Below are 22,064 nucleotides of genomic sequence, written 5' to 3' on the forward strand. Positions count from 1 at the left end.
TAGGAATGCCACAGAGCAGTAAAACGATAAGAAATCCTCGGGGAGGGGAGGCCTGAAGGAGAACTGCATAATCCCTTGTTTCAGGTTACTTTGTTTCTGCACCCATTTAACTCATATTTTAACAAGTGGCTTTGAAATGATCACAGAGAGACCATCACCAGACTATGCACTTGTGCTTACGAGACATTTAATAACATTTTTTTCCCAAGTAAACTTTTAAATTTCTTGCAGAAGCAGCTCCAATCTGCTGTTCATAAACTCACACTAGTGTTACCAGCATGCCCTCTGACAGCACAAAGCAGTTTAATTTCGTTATTGTAGGTTCATGTCCATAGCCCATTGGATGTTTTCTAGGGTTCAGAAGCCCAGAGCCACATCACAACCCCCTCACAACTCCCAAAGACCACCTCAACCCATGATAATCCCCCTGTAGTTCCCCAAATCTCCCCAAATCCATAACTGCCCTATAGCCCCCTGAGACCCCCCAGAGCTGCCCCAAATTCATGATATGCCCTCATAGCCCCACAAGCTCCTCCCGAGCCCCCCAATCCATTTCACCTCCCCATTAACCCTCTTGTCCCTCTAGAACGCCCACACCCCCTATAGCACCCCAAGACCTTTCTAGAACCCCTTCAAATCTATAACACCCCAGGGCCCCCCAACTCCTCTGCACTCCCAAAATCCCCTACAGACTTACCAGAACCCCCATAACTCCCTGATAGCTCCCCCAGACCCTCCTAGACCACCACAAATCCATAATAAACCCCATTATCCCCTTCGGCCTCCCCAGACCTCTCCAAACACCCCCATAATCCCTCTATATCCCCCTACAGTGCCCCAAATCCATAACATCCCAGAGCACCCCCAATCCCCTTGTGCCCCTCAGACCCCCATAAACCCATGAAATCCCCCTGTAGCTACCCCAAGAACACTACAGCCCCCCAGACCTCCCCCAACCCAAGATAATCCTCCTAACAGCTCTCTTAACATCCCAGGACTCCCTTAAACCCATGATAATTCCTTTTAGCCCCCTCAGGCACCCCCAAAGCTCCCCCCAGGCCCCTTGTGCCCCTTGCCAGACCCCCCAAACCCACAGATACCGCCCCCACAGTTTTCACCCAGCTGCCATCAGGAGGCATTTCCACAGCTCTGGCGTGTCTCCAGCGTGCCAAAAGCACGCTGCAGTTGTGCTGCTCCACTGCTAGGTATGGAACTGGCATTTCCTCCTGGGATCTGAGCAGTCAGAGGAGGATTTCATGGTCTCTAATAAGAGAAATTAGCTGTTACTAAAATAACAGGGAGTGATAACACTCTGTGGGTAACAACCTTACTGGGAAGGGCCTCAGTTGGACTCTGAGCTTAAGCTCCAGGGCTTGTCGCTTTGCTGTCACAGGCAAGGAGAAAAACAGGGAAGAAAGGGAAACGAAACCAAATCTAACACTTGGAACGGTGCCTGTGGTGATCCTCAGAAATCCTGGGGTCAAACGTACAGATCCCATACATCCCTGGCGTTCAGGGTGTTGTGTGCATGCTGTGCTGTGACATCAAGGACAACTGCTAAGTCCAGCCTGCTGGGACACAACCTGTGCTGCATGTACTGTACATAAATTCTGTAACAAAAATATACAGAAATACTTTTAAACTCGTGTTACTTCTTGCTTGGCTTCTGCATAGTTTCTGTTGTTGAACTACTTTATTTTACCAAAAAAAAAAAAAAAAAAAAAAAAAAAAAAAAATATATATATATATATATATATATATATATATATATATATATATATATATATTTAAAACCCTTTCACCTGTGTAGAATTTCCCTCTCAATCTTCAACTCTTCAACTGGATTGGTCTCCTTAGGTAAAAGAATTTGTTTATGTTATTTGCATAAAAGTAATCCTAGTTCTAATCTACCTACAAAAATATTTCACACACTGCACTTTGAACTTGTTTTTGACTTTTTAGTGAACTTAACACTGTGTCATGGTCAAGTCAGTCAAAAACAAGTCATGGGAAATCAGAAATAATGGGGCGTTGTAGTTTGCTGATTTAGTAAAACAAGAGAGAGAAAGACTAACTTGTTTATTTATTAGCATTATATATATTTACTACAGTTCCAAGTGTATCCTCTTACTAATTTCTTATAATAATGACCTTTGCTCCACTGCCCACAGATATTTTAATGCTGTTTTGACCAAGAACTTGTGAGCTAATTAGAAAAAAACCTTTCTGCATCAAGCAGTCCTTCTCTTCTCTTCTTGCAACATCCCCCAAACTCGAGTTCCCTACTCATGAGCACCACTTTTGAGACTTTCAACTGTTGCTACCTTTTGTATGAATGGTGTCAGTATTTCCTAGATAGCCTGTGTCAAGTTGAGTTTGATATATATTGGGCTAATAGGAGACAAAAAAAATAAAACAAGAAAGAAACATGAATAACAGTGACTTGAAATGAATACAAAACAAATGAAAAAAAAAATCTGAACTCTGAAAGATTTATTCAACTTTTATGTCAAATGGAAAAGGTAGGAAAAATTGCTGAAAACAGAAGGTGGCAACAACTGCTGCATTGTGACTGTACTTCCTTCAGTTCTGATTGGAAACATTTGCCACTGGAGTGGAATAAAAACCTTCATGAAAAATGAATGCTGTTTGTGTACCTCTCAGATTATTTCCTTTTGAACTTTCAGCGCAGTCACGGGGCCCAAGAGCTCAAACAGTCGCAGGCACAGAATACAAGTTGACAAAATTCATCTCCATTCAGCAGCCCAGCAGTTACCACAGTCTTCAACAGGTCACTTCATTCCTCCTTTTCTGCCAGCAAAAGGAAAAATAAGACTACTTGTGTACCTCACAAAAGAAGAGCAGTATTGCAGTGATTACTGAAAAACAGAGTTTGTTAACAATTCTGAAAAAGTAACTGTCCACTTACCAAGTTCTATCAGGGGACAGGATTTTGACAACTAAGTCTCCTAAACAAACACAGCAGAAAAATGCAGAATATCTTATTTTTAATTCTTATTACATATTAGTACAGAAAATGAAGAATCTTTGTGTTACAGCACAGGTGATATGGTTTGAGCGTGCTGTCCAAGACATTCTCAGAAGCATTTTGCTTTGGCTACACCATTATTTCTGATTTTTCCCACCTGGCAATATTCTTTTGTTACAAAACTTTGCAAACACTGCCAGGCACTGGCAATAACAAATTATTATCTCTTTTTGTCCTAGCAACATCACTCAGCGTAAGAAATTAGGAGTAATCAAAGTGTAAGAAGTAGCATTAGAATTACTGTGAGGAATTACTTTGTCAGGAGATGGAGCACACTGAGGAAGATTCATGGAACGAAATGTTCATGGTGTTAATTGTGCCAGTCTGGGAGCTGTAATGTCACCTTTTCTCCTTTGGAGAGTGGAGTGCTGCATGAACTGCTCGACTGATCAAGGAGTTTGGGCTGGAGCCGCATTTCCTGGGACAAAGGAGAAGGATGAAGAAAAAGACCTTTCAGAGGTCATTCAGTCTGGCTGATAAAGGATTATTCTCTGCAATCTTTATTTTGTTCAGTTCTAAAATTCCCAATCAACTAAGTCCCTACAAGAACTGTAATTTACTCTGGAAATTTTTTCATTTTGATACTTGATAAAAATTTGGTATTGGTATCAATGATTTTGCTCATTCATCATCTTCATCAATGATGATATATGAAAAATATATATATATTCTAAATGCATAATAATATATTTAGAAGAAAATTAAATGGTCTAATGACCTTTTAGTGCATTTAAAGCAGTGACACAAGGAACAGGGCTATTTAATGCTCCTGCCTGGCAGAGATGAGATGGAAACCCGAAGCATTTTTCAGGCAAAAGGAGGAAGAGAGGGGAGAGAACCCCCCATTTTGGGACTTCTTGTCCAGTAATTTCAGAGCCTCAGCAGATGAATTTCCCTTGATAAAGAGGCACACACTGCAATCTACTGCAGTGCCCTGGCAACGGGACTGGAGATGACCAAGCTGATACCAGGTGCTGCAAGAACAGAATTTCACTCTGCTCAGCCTTATTTTGTCAGCCATGGCAACTCCTTTGCCAACTTTGGTGCAAAATCAGGGCCCTCTCAGCCACTTTTTACACGAGCCATGTCTCAAACCCAACGATTCTTCCCTAAGATAATCCAGAGAGACAGTAACAAAGCTAAAATTAGAAATCGGGAGCTGTAGCTTCCAAGGAAATGCACATTACGTGACATTTTTTCATTACCACATGCATTTACTGTTAGCAAAAATGGCCTAGAGAGAACACTCCACAGTGAAAAATCCTCCCCCAAAACTCAGGGGTGGGTGACAACGCAGTGTTTTACTCAACAAATTAAAAAAAAAAAAAAAACATTTACAAGAAACAGTAAAGAATTATATAAATAATTAATTCTGATGATTAAATAAGAGCTATAGCATCACAGCCTATAATGGCATCACCCAAACCATGCAGCTGATTTAAAAAATGATGTATGCAGTGAAAATACCAATCTATGAAGGCACCATAACCTGTTCACATAATACAATTAATACACATCATACAATTAATAATTCTCCAGAATAAGTTAATGTGGTAAAACTTCATTTATATATACACCTAACGTTGAAAACTGTAAACCTAGATGGAACATTTCACTGATCACAAGTGGTGAAAATCATCTTTGTACATGAACTCTGGTATTTATTTGAAGAACTTGGCTGCTAACAGGAATTTTAAGACGCTTTACTTCAGGAATATGTGAAAAGAAAAGGAAGAAAAAGGAAAAGGAAAAGGAAAAGGAAAAGGAAAAGGAAAAGGAAAAAGCTTTGGCCCTCCTGAGCTCTCCACATCCAGCAAATTACAAGGAAATTTGGAAGTGCACAGTTGGGAAAATGTCACATCACAACCCAACAATTGCATACAGAAGCTTTCCCTGAGTAGTGTGGTCTCCAGACTGGCGGGGTAGCTGTGGTTTACTATACACACAGCAGTCCTAGAACTATTTAAAACAGCAGGTAAAACAAATATTTTATATCTGTCCTCTATTTAATATTTTAAATAGGTAAAACGAGAATTTTATGTCTGTCCTCTTGAAGTGCATTCTGCACACACTACCTTGGACTGCCTAGCTGTGCCAGGCAAGACTTTACCACTGGAGAACGTATGGTTTAATAGACTCTTTAATTCAGAAATAATTCCACCACCATTTGCATAGCAGAACGGCTTCAATGCTCCTCCCAAATCCTCAGACCTACAGGCAATCACAGAAACAGCACAGCTGGGTAATGGAAGGAACGCTGGAAAACATGCTGGCACCTCCTGGAAATGGCCTAGGAAGTGCTCAGGTGACCCCCCTGCCATGTTAACACCACACCACCTCCTCCCCAAGGAGTACCATTACATATTTATACACCGGGGACAGGAAGGTGACCAGGCCTGCTATAGCCGAGCTCTTGGTGTAAAAACCAAGAGCTGGCTGCATGGAGGGCTGGCTCCTCCCGGGCTGGCTAGGGACCTGCTCACCTGCTCAGCGGGCTGGGGTGGGTGCCTGCAGCCCCCAGGCTCCCTCATGGCCCCCAGGGCCTCCACACCCCGCAGGCACCTGCGCCCCGTCCCTCCCTCATGGCTCCCAGCCCTTCATCCCTCATTCCCACTGCCCCTCCAATCCCTCATCTCTTCCAGCCCTGCTGTCCCCCATCTCCGCTGTCCCCCTCAGCCCCGGAGCACACCCCACTTGTCCCCCTCAACTCTGCAGCCCCTCAGCCTTCACCCCCCAGAGCCCCTCATTCCCTCACCCCCCTCTTTTCCTTCATTCCTCTCATTCCCTTTATCTCCTCGCATCCCTTATCGCCCTCATCCCTTTTGTTCCCGGCATCCCGCCATTCCCTCATCCCCCTCACTCCTTCATTCCCTCATCCCTCTCATCCCCTCATCCCATTCCCTGACTCCTTTATCCCCCTCACTCCTTCATTGCCTCATCCCTCTCATTCCTTCATCCTCCCATTCCCTCATCCTTCTCATCCCTTCATTCCCTCATCCTTCTCATTCCCCCATTCCCTCAGTCCTCAATCGCCCTCACACCTTCATTCCCCCATCCCTCTCATCCTTCTCGTTCCCTCACACCTCATTCCTTCATCCCTCTCATTCCCTCAGTCCTTCATTCCCTCACTCCTTCATTCCCCCACTCCCTCATCCCATTCCCTCACTCCTTTATCCCCCTCAGTCCTTCATTCCCTCATCCCTCCCACCCTCCTCGCTCCCCCATTCCCCCATCCCCCTCATTCCCCCCTCATCCCCTCACTCCCCCATTCCCACCCCCACGGAGCCGCGCGCACGCGCACTCGGCCCCCGTCCCCTGCCCGGAGCGGCGGAGCCGCGCATGCGCAGCGGAGGCGGGGCCGGCGCGCTCCGGGAGCGGCGGGAGGAGGAGGAGGAGGAGGAGAAGGAGGAAAAAGAGGAGGAAAAGGAAAAAGGAGGAGGAGCGCACGGTACGTGAGGGGCGGCGAGCGGGGCTGGTCCCTCCCGCTCTCCCCGACCCTGTCCGCCGGGGCCGGGAAGACCGTGGAAAGGAGGAAAAGGGAAAATCTGTGCGGGGCTTGCCTGGCCTCCAGCAGCCGGCCAGGCCCGTGTCCGAGCGCACGGGATTCCTTCACGGAGTCTGGAGAAGGGAACGCTGGCAGGGCATCCCGTCAATGCATCCCAACATCTGCAGGGGCTGCCAGAGCACGGGCCGGGCTCTGCTCGGTGCTGCCAGTGCCAGGCTGAGCAGCAGTGGCCATCAAATAAAGGGCAGCGAGGTGCAGGGCAGCAGGAGGGAGAACTTGTGTCCATGGAGGGACAGCAGAGCCCTGGAACAGCTGCCCAGGGAGGGCCTGGAGTGTCCCTGGCTGGAGACATCCCAGCCCCAGCTGCACCTTCCTGTGCCCCTGCCCAGGGCACCCTGCCTGGGCAGGGCTGGGCTGGGGAGCTCCAGAGGAACCTGCCAGCCCCAGGGGTATGGGATTCGGTGATTCTTCACAGCTGCCGTTTTCCAGAAGCACACAGTTTCAATCCTGTGAGGGAGCTGTGCACTCTCCCTTTTTCAATGAGGGCGGTTTGCGTCCCTTCCTCAGGGCTGGGGCACTTGGGGAATTGCAGAAACACCTGCACTGTATGCTTCCTGCTCTTCCCCTTTCCTGGCATCCAGGAGGCACAGAGCCTTGCGTTAAGTGCCATTGAGAGTAACGTGTTTCAAGTGCTAATAAATAACTTTTGTCGTGGGCAGGCAGGATGATGATGTGACTCAGGGACAGATACTGAAAAATAATGAGCATTGCGTGACATGCTGTGTCACTTGTGTTTCTTGTTAAGGAGAGGTGTGATCTGGTTGTAATAGTTACAGGTAATTGTTGTGATAGCCACTGACAGGACAAGGAGAATGGCTTTAAAATTGGAAAAAGTAGGTTTGGAGTAAATAATGGGAAGAAATCCTTCCCTGTGAGGGTGGGCAGGCCCTGGCACAGGGTGCCCAGAGCAGCTGGGGCTGCCCCTGCATCCCTGGCACTGCCCAAGGCCAGGCTGGACACTGGGTCTGGGAGCAGCCTGGGACAGTGGGAGGTGTCCCTGCCCATGGAACAAGATGAATTTTATGGTTCCTTCCATCCAAACCATTCTGTGATTCAGTGGTTTGTTTGTGGTGCTGCCTGATGTCCACAAACACATTAAACCAGCTCTGTTTATGACACATCCTCATTGAAATGGGCAAGGGTGGGAGGGGGGCAAGCAAAAATGACAAAATTATCTGAGAAAAATTTAATCTTCAAAACCCTGTGAGAAAACCCTTTGAGGGACAGGGAAGGTTTTGAAACCATATTTTTGGGCCACAGAGAGCTGCACTGCAAAATACATGTTAAAAGTGCAGCTCTGGGCTGCCCAGTACAGGGAAGACACCAAAATACTGGAGCCAGTCCAGCAAAGAGCCCCAGAGGTGATTAAGGGTGTTTGGTGGGGCAAGGTTTAGAGAGCTGGGAGGAATGAGCCTGGAGAAGAGAAGGGGTCAGTGGGATCTTCTGAATGCCCATAAATACATGGTGGGAAGGAATAAAGAAGATGGAGCCAGGCTTCCTTCAGTTGAGGCAACAAGCACAAACTGACAGGTAAATGCTTCCAGTTTAAACAGAAGAAAAAAATATTCCCTGCTGTGGTAATTGAGCATTGAAACAGGTTCCCTAGAGAGGCTGTGGCTTCCTCATCCTTGGAGATAGCCAAAACCCAGATGGAAACAAACTCGAGCAACCTGCTGGAGCTGACACTGCTGAGAGCAGGGGGAATGGACCAAAGGTCTCTTCCAGCCTCAGCTGTTCTGCACATTCAGGATTCCCTGATGGAATTGAAGAAAAGTCTTTGTGTTATTTAAAGCAATAGTTTTTTTTTTTTTTTCCCCTTATGCTTTGTTATTTTGCTATTCAGCTGCTATGATTTAGTGAAATTTCTCGGTGTTTTTCTCATCTGCCAGCACTAACCTTCGGTTTGCTCTGCAGCTATCCTGTGGCATGGCAGGTGAAGAAGACTTCCTTTTGGAGGAGAAAAGATTCAAGCAGTTCTGTGAAGAGTTTGTTAAGCATTCACAACAGATAGGAGATGGCTGGGAGTGGAGAGCCAGCAAGGTAAAGCAATCACAGCCTTGGCTTCTAGAGGCTCTTGGTGGGCTTCTTGAGCCACCACGAGGTGAAACATCCTTTAAACTGCATGGGTGTGTTGAGGTGAGGGCTTAGGCCCGTGCAGGTTTTGGACAGGGCTGTAGATCTCTGAATCATGGCCAATCTATCAAAACCCTTGTTCAGCTCTGGGCAGAACCGGACAATGAATGTGGTGTCTCTGTGAAATTCAATCCCTCCTACTCTGGTGAGGTTTTGTATCCAAGGTTCACTTTAACCCTTTAGGCTGAAATAGCACATAGCCTTTGTTCTAGATCCTTGGCTTAGTACTTCCATTGCAATACCTGTCAGTTGCATACAGCAACCAGAAATATCTGCCAGTGTTCATGATCAATTCTTATTATTTGCTGCTTCTCCATAACTTTCAAACCTCTGCAATAATAACTACATATTGTTTCTAGGTCATTAATCAAAATTTTAAATAGCACAGGGCTAAGACTAGTCCCAAAGGACCCCATTAGAATCACTTCTTTTATGATGATTTACCCATTTTTTAAGTTACACTTTGAGATCTGTGAATTAATAAATTTTCATCCTATAGCATGTGTAAGATCAGTGTGGGATTGTTTTAATTATTTTAAATTTCCACTTGTGGAATCCACAGATATCTTAGGAAATTCTAAGCATGTATTGTTCCGACTTGTATGTTTATCAACCGAACATGTCTTCTGAAATTACCCTGACAAATTCTGTTTTCTTTAAGAAGAATGCTTTTCTATACATATTTTTTCATTTACTGAGTTCTACATGACTTTTGTTATTTTGCACAGGATACTGTCAAACTAATATGTGTATAGGTACACGAATTATCCAGTATATGTATTATAGTATATAAATATATATTGATACAGTGTATAAAAAATTATTGTTACAGTATGTGAAGATGTATTGATCCATGCTGGCTTTCTCCAGCATGTAGGTTTTCATGTTCTCTTTTTTGTATATTCTGTCTTTCTATTGTAGAAAATCTGCTACTATAGCTTTTTTTTTTTTTTTCTTTAGAGTTTAATGGCTTCAGTGTTTTCCCACTCATGTTTTCATGAATTTTTTTGGAGAAAAGTCATGCTTTTTCCAATGTGTGCCATCGTTTTTACATGTGTAGCTGTACATTAATATTTGTAACCCTTCCATCACAGACAATCAGAGTTTCAGTAAGAGGGAGAAGAGGGAGTACCTTGGACTTAGATTTGTTCTATTGAGGAGTTTTTATAAGAGTGCAAATATTAGCCAAGTGTTACAATGCACCCTTTCTTACAGAAAACCATTTGAAACTTTAGATTTCAGTTCAAGGCTATATTTGTGAGGATTTATTCAACAAAGAAAGATGCTCTGAGCCTCTACTGGGAATTTAATACATGGGTCAAAGTCTGAACTTTCTGTGAAATAAGAAGCTTTGCTGGAAATAGCAGAATGAGATAGATTTTTTTGTTCTCATATAAAAAAATTCTAAGAGGGTTGTTTTCTTTTTTTAATGGGCCAAGTTGGCGACTCTGTGATTTCAGTGTTTGATAAAAACCTGGCCATGAGACCATCCATTTACAGTGTGGAGTCTGAGAAGAAAGCTTTTCCTCAACAAGATGTCTCATTGTCTTCTTGCCTTTTTTCCTTTTTAAACCAGTATATGTGTTGTGGGTAGTTTGGGGCACTCTTAATTTTGCTGATGTAATGCACTTGGATCCCATTCCTCATTCCTGACTCACGTGAATAGACCCATTGATAGCAGAGAGACCACACAAGTGAACCAGGCTGGTAGAACTGTGTTCCCGTATTTTCTGTGGAGATTAAATTTAGATGATGAAATACTCATTGTTCTCGTGGAGCTGGCTCTTGGTGCACAAGCTCACATGGCCCAGGCAGAACCCTGTATTTATAGCTGTAACTGAAATGTTCCAAATGATGTTATTTTTATAATGTGTTTTCTTGGTTTGGGGTTTTTTTTCCACCGGAAGAAAGCTGTAAAAAAGCCAAGAGCACCTCTCCTGCAGGAGCTGGTGGAGCTGAACTTGGGTGCTGCTGTTAAGGATGAATGGTTAAATCTTGCTGTGGAGGTCGAGATTTAGCTGAGGAAAACAAGGCCCTGCTTGCTCTTTGCTTTGTGTTTGTTTCACATTTATTGAGGTTAATCCAGGTAATCACACCAAAAGCTGCATTAGTTCCCTTTGGCTTTTGGTACGGCTGCACTAGGAAGGGACTCCCTTAGCACATTAGTGGGATCAGGGTTCTGGCTACAGCTGTGATTTATAGGGGTGTAGAAGAGTACAAAACACCACGGAGTGCAGCAGGAGGGATGCTGCTACAGAGACTGCTGGCTCCAGGTCTCCATCCATCCATCCATCATCCATCCATCCATCCATCCATCCATCCATCCATCCATCCATCCATCCATCCATCCATCCATCCATCCATCCCTCCATCCATCCCTGTTTTCTCGTGGCACTCACAGAGTGCAAGGGCTGTGAAGTTTGGCTGCACTCTCCTGGCGGGGGAAGAACCAGGTTCAGGGAGGAGGAGGAGGAGGAGGAGGAGGAGGCTCAGTGCAGCCCTGCTCTGGCACAGCTCGCTGTGCCGTGGGGCATTTCTCCTCTGTGGGTGGCTGCAGCCCTTCTTCTGCTGCTCTTAGCTGCACAAATACCTGTGCAGGGATCTTTCCTCCTGCTGGCACTGGTGGGAAGCTCCACGAGGAGATGCTTGAGAGGGAGTTGAGAGCGAAAGGAGTGGATTTTCTATCACCAGTTTAGGCTTAGTTTTTCTTTCACCATTCTCTGGGCACTGGGTTCCTCCCTGCATAGGCTGCACTTGGCTCTGCAGCCAGGACTTGCAGGAAGATTTGGGGGGTTTAATGCTCTTAACAAGATCTGTTGAGAAAATCAGGCATAATGTAGAAGAAGTCAGCAATGTAATTGGCTGTACTGTTATTCATGCTTAAAAATCAATGGAAAAAGTACATGTAGAGTGCATTATCCTTTTTTTAATGTGTGAAACTTGATCAGAACAAAGTAAACAAGTAGCTCATAGTAGATTTTGGAGGTACATTTAATCTACAGTGTCTTTGGAAAGAGAGAACTAGTGTGTCAGTATAAAACCTGTGATGGTTTGAAGGTAAAAATAAATGGCATAAACTGTGTCAGCAATGACAAATTAACCAAAGAGTTAAATCATAGTTAAATTTGCAGTCTTGTCTAAAAATTTAGTGCTATGTTAATGAATTTTGTAGTGAGACTGTTTTGAATAGAATCCTTTTTCATCAGATGTTGTGCATATGCTGTTTGTCTAAAATAAAATGTAATGAAACAGCTAATAAACTCCCAATTTATTTGTTTCCTTTGAGAAGTAAATCCTCAACGAGCAACTACTGTTCTTTGTGTTCTGTACTTGCTTTCCTCCTTTCAGAGTGTACCTGTTATTAAACATTTTCTCTCCTCTTGCTCCTAATTAGGAAAAATAAAATGTGCAGGTAGACAGGCCAGTAAAGCAGGAAAACTCCTAAACCTTTCTTCTGCCACTCTGGGATTGTTCAAGGGCACTTAACAACTGTGGCCTGGGAAGCAAAATGATAAAATGGGAACTGGGAGAAGGCACAGCTTCGTCTGTTTTCTCTTACATTTCACCTCAGAGGTGATCAAGAGAAGGAAACAAGTTGTGACTCTGCATACATAAATTCTGAAGCGGTTATGGTTTTGTTTTGTTTTCAGAACTTTGTAAAGTTAGAGGGGGATACAGAGCAAAACCAAACCCACTTTGCAAGAGTTGGGACGTTAATCCTGGCATGAATGCATTGAAATAGGTCAAAATTGCTAATAGCTCCTCATCTCTTCATCACCTTGGTGCACTGCCTTCCTGTTCCTCGGCACTTATCCTGATCCCCAGGGTGCAGTTGTCTTCTTCCATTAATAGCTGTATTAAACTTTATTTTTGCTGTGGAGGTCTTTGACTTCCTTCAACACCAAGAGCTGGTGTAAACCATCCGTGAGAAGGTGCTGAGGAGCACTGCAGTCATCAGTGCCTATAAAAAGACTTGGAGCCTGTGCCTAAATACCATGCTCTGTTTATTTTCTAGAACAGTGAAGGCATTTACCGTTTTGGTTACAGAAAATGTCTTTTTTCTTTCTCTTTTTCTGAACGCAGGACCTTGGTGATGGTTACCTTAGTAAGACACATTTCCAAGTAAGAAACAGACACATCCCACCAGACCTCAAGGAGGAAAACAATGATAGCGCTGAACAAATGTTATTTGCACATGTAGAAGTAAGTACACGTTTTTGAACTTATGTGTTTATAAAATAAGTAATAAAAATAAAAACCACTATGCTAGTAAGTCCTTCCAGCAAGACTTCAGATCTGAAGTTACCAGTGGCTTTGAATTAGTTGTCATACAGTTATAGGAAAACTGATTAATACACCTTATTGAGCTGTATTGATGATGAAAATTGGGAAGAAATGAAAAAGATTCCAGCATCCTTTGTGTAGGTGTTCTCCTCATAGAATAATATTTCTTGGCATTTTTGTTCAATAACATTAAAGAATTATTTTTTTTTGTGTGTGTGTGTGTGTGTGTGTGTGTTTGGAAAAAGGTTAATCATCAAGATTTATTTAACTTAGAGGTAAATGTTAGTTAAAAGAATAAAGGAAACTTTGAGGTTAATACTCACTTGAAGTGATATTTATTGAATAAGACTTTTATACTCAATGGCTACTTTTCTACTGTGGAACTGACTTAAAGACTGAGCAATTTTTTGAAACTGGTGGGGGGCAATGAGGTGTTCCTGAAGGAGAATAAGTGTCTTTCTTCCAGAAAATGAAAACTCTGGTTGGACTGATCTGAATAATTGCTTGCTTGAGTCTTCATTACAGCTCCAGATTATTGACCAATCAGGATATACATGACAGGGATGCCCTCCCTTGTTGTGTTGTTACCTTAAAAAGGAAAATAAATCTTGGATTATAATAGACTGAAAGCAATGTACTGTGTATGCTATAAGCTGTTGAATAGGTGGATGTGGTAAACTTTGCAGGTACCTTTCTCTGCAATTCCTTTCCTTTTTTCATCAGCACTCTGATTGCAATTTTTTTCCCCACTGAGACTCTGGTACATTTAAGACATTTCTGGTCTGAAATGAGTATTCTTTTGGCCTGGTTTCTAAAGGAAATGGCACTTAAAACAATTGTGCTATTAGGCTGTGACACAGTCATTTCTACTGATTTTTGAGCTCACTCACAGGTTTCAGCTGCCTTTAAAGAGGGATAGATATCCAAGTTGTTTAACGAATAGCTGAGGCATTTTTCAAGTTTTTCTTTAAACTGTATTCTCGTATTTTGTAGAAAGAAGGTGGGCATCAGTGCTTCAGGGGTTGCCATTTAATTGTCATTAACAACAGTGTTTGTTTACTTCAGTCCTGACTTGTAACAAGAGATTACTGTTTATATTGGAAATTGCTTTTGATTATTGTGACCTTTTTTGCCTTAAATAATGAATCAAGTCTTCATTATTGAGTGCATTTTAAAAGAACACCTGTAAGAAGCGATTGAGTCCTTTTCTGGTGTCAGTTACAGAAAATATCATAAAACAAAAGAGACTTCAGAGTCTCCAACACACAGAAATGTTAAATACACTGAAATATTATAATAAATAATGCACTGAAATAAGATTCCAGGCCAGGTTTTGTGATTTATCAAGATACTGAAGCGAGCAGTCCTTGAGATATTTGGAAAGATTTCTTTGTTTTGAGCCACAGTAATGTGCAGTTTGGAAGGACCCTCTTGGAGAAGGAACCTTTGTACCTGTCATGTAGGAGCAGTAAAGATGAAGAGTGAAACAAGAGAAAGGTCTCAGAAAATTATGGAGGTTATTAGACCATAAGGAAAATAATTTACTTTCTTCTCCACAATATTCAATGCCTAATAGATACGATGTAAAATTTACATTCTACATTGAGCTGAAGGGTAGCCAGACTGTTAAAGTTATTTAATCTATCAAATAGGAAAATGAAATTTGCTTTGGATATGTACAGTAAAGCTGTGTGTTTAACACTAAGAAATATGAAAATGGTGACTGTAGAGAGGTTACATTTTCTTAGGCACAGTAGTTCCTGTGTAAGATGCATGTTCTTTTTCATAGATATTGAGTGCTAGAGACCAATTCCACTCTTAATAACAATCTGTTATTTAAATAGGTGTTAGGTTTTAGGGTTTTTTTTTAGTTTTAATATATGTTGTACCCATAAATCACATGGTGTAATGGAATTACTGCAATCTGTTTGAGTAAGTTATTGAAATGCATTCTGATGAAAAGCAAAAGTTGTGATCTTGGTGGAAAATGAAAAGATTTCTTCTGGCTATATGAATTCAATATTTTCTTTTTTTTTATTTTTGAAAATAAAAAAAATATTTTTATATATTTGGAGCTTAAAAAAGCTCTAAATAGGAAATAAAATTTACTTTGATTTACTTTGTTAAAAAAAACCAGCCATTGACTGATAGTTGCACGTTTCACAATTTTCAGTTCCTGAGTTACTGTTATGATCTTGATTTTTCTGTATTATATCTCTATTATTTGTATCTTACTGGAATATTTCCATCTGACTAATCTGATCTCCTCCAAGGTGTGGTAGATACGATGCATATGCAAATAATAATAAACCAGGAACAGTAAGAAAGGAAAAATAAGGAAATTAAGATCTGAGTAATCAAGATTCATTGTTAGGAACAATCAGTGTTGACACAAATAAAAAAAGATTGTGCTGTGGGATATGGCAAGGCAGAAGAGGCCAGGAGATTTCCCTCCCCTCATCCTGGCAATCCACTTCAAAGGTTAGAAATAGAACATCAGTTTTGGCAGAAAAGGTGAAAAATTTGGAGGAAAATCAGAAGATAGATTTTTGAAGTGAAGTTATGGGAAAGTTATTCATAGTGAGGATTTAACTCCTGTGTAAGGGATTGAACCCAAGACACATCAGGGAGGAGGTGATGTAGAATAAATAATAAATATATCCTGTTGTAGTGGGGTACAGTTAGGATGTTAAAACTGCTGAGGGGCAGAATTATCATTGCTCTACTCATTTTTAGTGTGAGTTTACTCTGTGAAGAGACACTGAAACCTAGTGATATGATGAAGAAAATAAACAAATAGCCTGAAGTAACTTTATTCAAATAGAAAATCAATTATCAGTTATCACAGCTTCAAAAATGTGCTAATCTTATGGGATCTAGTGGAAACCTGGCCATTTTACTTGGAGTTTGTTTCACCTCATTGATTAGCATGGATGGTTAATGTTTCCAGCCTTCCATCTCATTGATTGGTGTCTAAATATCAGGAGCCTTCCTGGTGAGGGAGTGATGAATAACTTTGTATTCTGGTCTTTTCCACAGAGCAGTCTGTATTATGTGCTGGTTCCTTTTATACAAGTTGTGTTTCCATCTGAAAACCAAGAATAAAATTCTATGTGGGTTTCTTTCTGCTTATTTTAGATATCTGCAATATAGAGCTTGTCACTTAAATCTTTGTTTCAGCCTGAGGAGGTAAAGAAGCATTTTTGGGTATAAATCAGTTGACCTATTTTAGGTGTCTCCTCTAAGAGAGGATGAGTCTAGAAGTGTGTGGTTTTCCTCAGGGGTGATCCGGGTTAAGCTGCATGGCTGTAGATGCCTGCATGTTGTCATGTGAGCCCCCTGCCACAAAAGGTGGCTCTGGGCTCCTCACAGCACTGGGAATTTGTGCTGGTGACTTCGCTGGAGCTGAGATTTCACCCTGATGGTGGAGCTCATCCTTAGTTGAGGGTTGTGTTTTGTGAAGTAGCAACTTAAAGACAGTTTAAGGAAGTTTGTCTTTTTATACTTGGCAGTGTCTCAGTTGTCAAGCTGTTTATCTTAATGAGCTGCCTGGGGATCCTGTCTTAGGCAGACCCTATTTTTCCATTTTTCCTTCCTCCTGGAAAAGGGTTCACATGGCTCTTCTGGTGTGCCATCCTCTGTTTTTTGTGGTTTTAGTTTAATCGAGATGTTTATTTCAACATTCTGAATGGTAAACAGAAACTACTAATGGCATTGTGACTGATAATAAACTTCAGGCCAAGTTGGTGGAGGATGCTCTTCTGACCAATGAGATGAGATTCAGTCCCCTGGATATGAGCTGAAGAGTCATAAACCTTTTAGAGTCTCTTCCAAAAGAATAAAAATAGCCTGAGATGCAAAGCAAGGGACAGATAGGAACACATGGGCGCCATTTGAAAAATTTTAAGTTGCCATTTTGTTCTGGTTAAATTTTTATTGAATCAGTTGTTGCCTTTCTGAGCTGTTCTGACTTTATGCCAGCTGAGTGTCATCTGTACTTTTCCACAGACAGCATAAATCTTGTGTAACCACCATAAAGCGTTCTGGCTAATTCAACAACAATCTTCAGCATGTATTCTTTCTTGATCCAAATCAAATCTGTCCTCCCAGGACATCTGTCAGGGTCTTTATCAGTGAACATGGGACTGTGTCTTCTTTTCTAGCAAGGACAGAACAGTTACATACGTTAGTGCATGAATTGTTGATAAGGTGAAAAATACTGTACAAGATTCAAAGTGAAGGTAGTTCTCCTGCCTCAAAGAGCTTATACTCTAAACGAGTAAAATGGGAAAATCTGGATTCACTTTATGCGTTCTCTTTGTTTGTTATTCAAATAGCCCAAGGGAAGCAATAACTTGGAGTAATAATTCTCAGTGTGTGGTTTGTCTCAGCTCCTCTGGGTATTGCAGAAGAAGTGAGTCAGCATGGAACCATTCCTGGAGCTGGAGCCACTGCCACTTTATAAAGGAGTGGGCAGGTTGGGAATGCTGAAGGTCTGCTCATACCTGATACTGCCTTTGGAAAACGAGCACTGAGCCCCAGCAAAAACTGATGAAGTTGTGCATTTGCTGCATTGTGGGCTCCACCTTTGCTGGCAGCTGTTCTTGAGTGTTGGTCAGGTTCTGCCTGATGGGGGGTGTGGCAATGAGTCTGACATCTTTCTTAAAGGTCCTGATTCCATAATTTGCTGTTCAGCTGGGCTTTTAAGATTGTAGAAAATAGAAAACTACAATTTTTAGCAATTATTGATAATTTTTTCTCTAAACAAATCCAGTATTTTTACAATTAGGAACAGCCCCTTTTTGTTTTTTTCTGTGCAAAAATAAATAAGATGAACACAGTGTAAACATTTGCATAACCACAGTATTTGTTGGATGGTTAAGTGAAAACCCAGCAAACAGTGCTTAAGGAGAATAATGTAAATACATTTAATAGAATCCAGCATTCACTGCAGGAAATAATGGAAGTACCTTAGTAAAGAGGAAGAAAATCAAGTATTGCATACCCAAACCATCAGTTTGTAGTAAATGTGTCGGGCTCAAGAGCAGTGAAGTTGCTCGTGTACCAGCACTGTTTTCAGATGTCACAGAAATGAAGCCCAAATGGAGACCTGTAAGAAATAAATCAAGAAACCACTTATGCAGAAGAGTTCTAAAGTGTATTGCAAAAACACAGTGAAGATCCTCGTGATTTTGCTTAAAAATCTATTAATCTGAAAGTGGAATTAGCCTTTATTAAACCACAGGAAAATATTCCAGTGTGGATTTTATTAACTGTTGTCTGCATGGAAAGGCTTGGCAAAATAAAGGCATTGTTTAGAAATAACAGGGCTGGAAGGAACTTTGGTGGAGGCATTGCCCCCCTTCCTGGAGCTGGAGAGCCCTCAGAAAAAGCAGAATTCCTCAGACAGAAGCCACCTGAGTCCCAGTCCTGCTCTGGGGCTCCTTCTGTGCTGGGATGCCTGAGTCTTCCAGGAGGAAGTTTAAATCCCTCTGCTCCTGTAAAGGTCTGGAGGCACGGGAGGTTTTTGTCTCCCACACACAGACCTTTGTGCATCATTTTCTGCATGTCACGTTGGAATCCTGGCAAGTCTTGTTAGCAGTAGTTACATTTAGTTTCCAACAGCTTTGATGACATGCTGTTGGCTTGACTGTCGTTGAGGGTGGTGGGACCCTGATCTGAATTCTCTATCTTGCACATTCTCTGATTGCTGTTCTGTTTTACCCACTAATAACTTTCCACGAATCTCAGGAAATGTATCAAAAGCAAGTATATAAGCTAATTATGATGCTTTTTGGAGAGCTGAAGGAGGACTTTGTATGACCCCCAAAAGTGATTCATTTTCTGTTTAGATGTTAGCATGGAGTGATTTCAGCTTTTTATCTGCCATCTTGGTATTCAGAGCTGTCACTTAATATTAGAAAAAAAATGCTACATCAGACACAGGAAAAGATGCTCTAATTAAGGTTTGGTAACTGAATGTGACAGTTGAGTTGGAGTCAGCCTGGTTGAAGGCATGATGTCATTCCAGCACAATGTCTTTCTTCTGCAGTAAATAAACCTTCATTTCCTGTGGAGCACGCTCGGAGCCTGTGGGGAGGGAAGGTGATTTTCCCAGAATCTGAGCTTTGAGAGAGTAGCAATGCCAGAGACAGAACTATTTATCAGCTCTCCCTTTTGTCCTGGTGATCCCGTGTTTTGGATATCAAGAACGGGTATTGTTGTTTTGTTTCCATTTAGTGCATTTTCCCATGATGTCTGGAAAGGTGTTTTGAAAAACATTTACAGTGCTTTTAGATCAAAATCAGAGTAAAGTATTTACACTTTTTAAAATTCTTCAAGTTAAAATTTAATTAAATAATTCTAGTTTGATTTAATGTCATAAATATGCATTTTGCTGGGGTTTCTTTGTACAGTAATTCATTATTACGAGGTTGTAAAAAATAGTTTTTAAAATTTGTGCCAGAGCAGACTTGAACTGTGGTTGTCTTCACACAGTAAATGCTGTTAATTTACCTTAGAACTGTGTGTAATTTCATATACAGCAGCAGTATCAGAGATGTGTAGGCCACACAGTCACTCACCTACATGGACCGTGTGTTTCCCCTCTCAACTTGCTGGGTTAATACGATTTTTTACAAGTCTTGGTGACTCTTCCATCAAATGTTTTGATGCTTGGCATGCCTTGATAGCTGGGCAAAACATCAAGACATCCCAGCTTCTGCAGTTTTATCAGTGGAAAGGCTTGTGAGAAATTAAAATCTGTTTTTCTGTTTCCAATTTAAAAAATATTACTGCTGTGGTCTTAATAGGAGAGACAGTTTTGAAAAAAAAATAAATTTTTCGTTTCTTGTATTGTTCACCTCCTCTCTCTCCCTCTTTTTTTCTCAGCAAAAGTGTTCAAAATGCCATGAATGGAGGAGATACTGACCTAATGGCCATACCAACAGTGCTTATGATGGCACATTTGGCCACAGTTTGGCTTCCCTTTATTTAATATATTGAACTAATGCAATGCATGTTGTAACAAAGTACCACTGTGACAATTCCTAAGCAGTGCTGTGTGCCTGGGGATAACGGGAATGAAGGCTTTGGGGGGGATCTAAATTCCCCAACTTTTATGTAATTTTGATGTCAAGACACTTTAGGATGCAGTGGAACATGATTCATATTGGTCATAGTTGCTCAGAGTTGTTTGGTCACTGAAATACACACGTTGCAGAAGGATTTTTTTCTCCAGGCACATGCATTGGGATGTGATATTAAATATCACAGAAAGATTAATGTTAACATTCTTGCATTCCTGAAAGGAAATCTCTGTTGTGTTTGTAACAACCTGACCTTGCCAGGTGTAGGTAAATTTTGTAGATAAATACACATTTTCAAATACTTAATGACATTAATTCACAAATGAGAGACACGACACTGTAGTGTTTGTCAATACTGTTTTACCACAATAGAAACAAAATCACAATCTGGTCAATTGTTAGCATTTTACTTTTAATGGTGAACCTCAAAACACTTCATGTTTCCAGTCATGCATATATATGCCTGCCTTTGTTTCTCTTAAATTAAATTGTACTGGTTCAATGTTATGCTCTAATTTTCTGGGGATGATGATGCTCATCTGTATTGGAACAATGTTTTTATTTTGGCCAAGTTCCTGTGTTTTTAGCGGTGTCATATGGTTATCTTTCAGTGTGTTTGGATTGCTTGCCTGCAGCACACAGGTCGTGTTGGCTCAGAGTGAATATTGCAGATTTAGGGCCTCAGAGTGGCTTCCTGAGAGCCTGGCTAAATGGCCAAACTTCCATATGTTGCTGCTTTGTGGAAAATTCATGGTTATTGTCCTTTTAGCTGTGAGGTCCAACTGTGAGTTTTGTTTCCTTCCCAACACCATCTCACTCTCATTGTCTCTCAACTCTCAAGATACATGAAAAAATGCTTTTCTCCCTTTTGTTACAAAGAATGGTTGCAGTTTTCTCCTCTTGAAGAAGATGCAGTCTCATACTTTCCTTCCCCCCTCCGCATGATAAGATTTCTTTACCATAAATCTTTTTGTTAGCCTTATTAATTAAGAAGCAGCCACTGTGGGTTTTGTGTTAATATTGTAAATAAAGCAATTCAGCTTTTTTCTTGAGGTCAGAATGTGGTGTTTCTCAAGAACATTATACACTTACATTGTGTAATCAGCGTGTGATTTTGAGGTCAGGTCCTTTCTAGATATAACTAAGGAGCATTGAAGTTCACTGAAACTTATGAACTTGTGCAGGAAAATGTGTTCTAGAGTTACAAATTATTTTTCATAAATCATAAAAATATCTTATTTTTCCCCATATAGACCAACACACAGAGAGAAGACACTTCTTTTTTACCTTGTAGGAGTCAAGACTTAATATATATACTTTAAAAACATGTCTATATATAAAGTGTGTATATAACATAAGACTTTTTTCGTACTGCACTGGTACTCAACATAATGCTGCCAATGCAGAGTGCTAAAATTTGGTACTAACGTGATTATGAATGCCCCAATTTCAAAATTTATATTCTAGTATATGGCAGAAATTAATTTGGTTCTGTCAACTTCCATGATACAGGTGTTTTCCTGAATGAGCAAGACAATAGATCTTTAATACAGAGCAGTTTGGTTTTTTTTTCACTTGAATTAGGTTTGCTAGTGTTGTGTAATCTTTCTGCCCTGGTTTGCCAGGGACTAGTTCAGGCAGCACTTGGACACGCTCGCTGACTTCTTTTAAATGAAACACTCGCTTCTCCTGAGTGCAAGACACTGAGAGCACATCCTGAGCACAGGGGACATTAATGCTTGGGGATGGAAAATGCTCTTCTTGGCCTGAATGGATGTAACTGGGAGTATTTTGCTTAATGGGTGGCTTTCTCATGACGATCTGTGGTGGTAGCAATGAAAATGAGTTATTTGCGTTGACTCAAACATCTCTTACCACCATTTTTCTCTGAGTTCTGAGGAAGATGTAATGTCGTATACTAAATAAGATTTAAGTTTGCTGTTTG

General features: G+C 41.4%; 1 protein-coding gene and 1 long non-coding RNA gene across 4 annotated transcripts in view; one reads left to right on the plus strand and one right to left on the minus strand.

Moving 5' to 3' along the window:
* Positions 1–1,080: 1,080 nt before the first annotated feature.
* On the minus strand, positions 1,081–5,670 carry LOC143691988 (uncharacterized). Of its 3 annotated transcripts, XR_013179826.1 has the most exons (6): positions 5,533–5,670; positions 5,125–5,260; positions 3,304–3,467; positions 2,658–2,811; positions 1,803–1,852; positions 1,081–1,263 (listed from the first exon to the last, which is right to left on the minus strand). It is a non-coding gene; the product is annotated as an uncharacterized LOC143691988 (long non-coding RNA). The 3 variants fall into 3 exon arrangements; XR_013179827.1 differs by lacking the exon at positions 1,803–1,852; XR_013179828.1 differs by lacking the exon at positions 5,125–5,260 and having other exon boundaries at positions 5,533–5,649.
* A 726-nt stretch (positions 5,671–6,396) lies between these two features.
* Positions 6,397–22,064, plus strand: part of ATG10 (autophagy related 10) — a 59,946-nt gene continuing 44,278 nt past the window's right edge. The window contains exons 1-3 of the mRNA XM_054652322.2: positions 6,397–6,497; positions 8,529–8,654; positions 12,831–12,950. Coding sequence (XP_054508297.2) covers positions 8,541–8,654; positions 12,831–12,950 — 234 coding nt within the window. The 5' untranslated portion in view covers positions 6,397–6,497; positions 8,529–8,540. The remainder of the gene's footprint in view (positions 6,498–8,528; positions 8,655–12,830; positions 12,951–22,064) is intronic.

The sequence above is a fragment of the Agelaius phoeniceus genome, chromosome Z (genome assembly GCF_051311805.1).
Source record: "Agelaius phoeniceus isolate bAgePho1 chromosome Z, bAgePho1.hap1, whole genome shotgun sequence".
In the NCBI taxonomy this organism is placed as follows: domain Eukaryota; kingdom Metazoa; phylum Chordata; class Aves; order Passeriformes; family Icteridae; genus Agelaius; species Agelaius phoeniceus.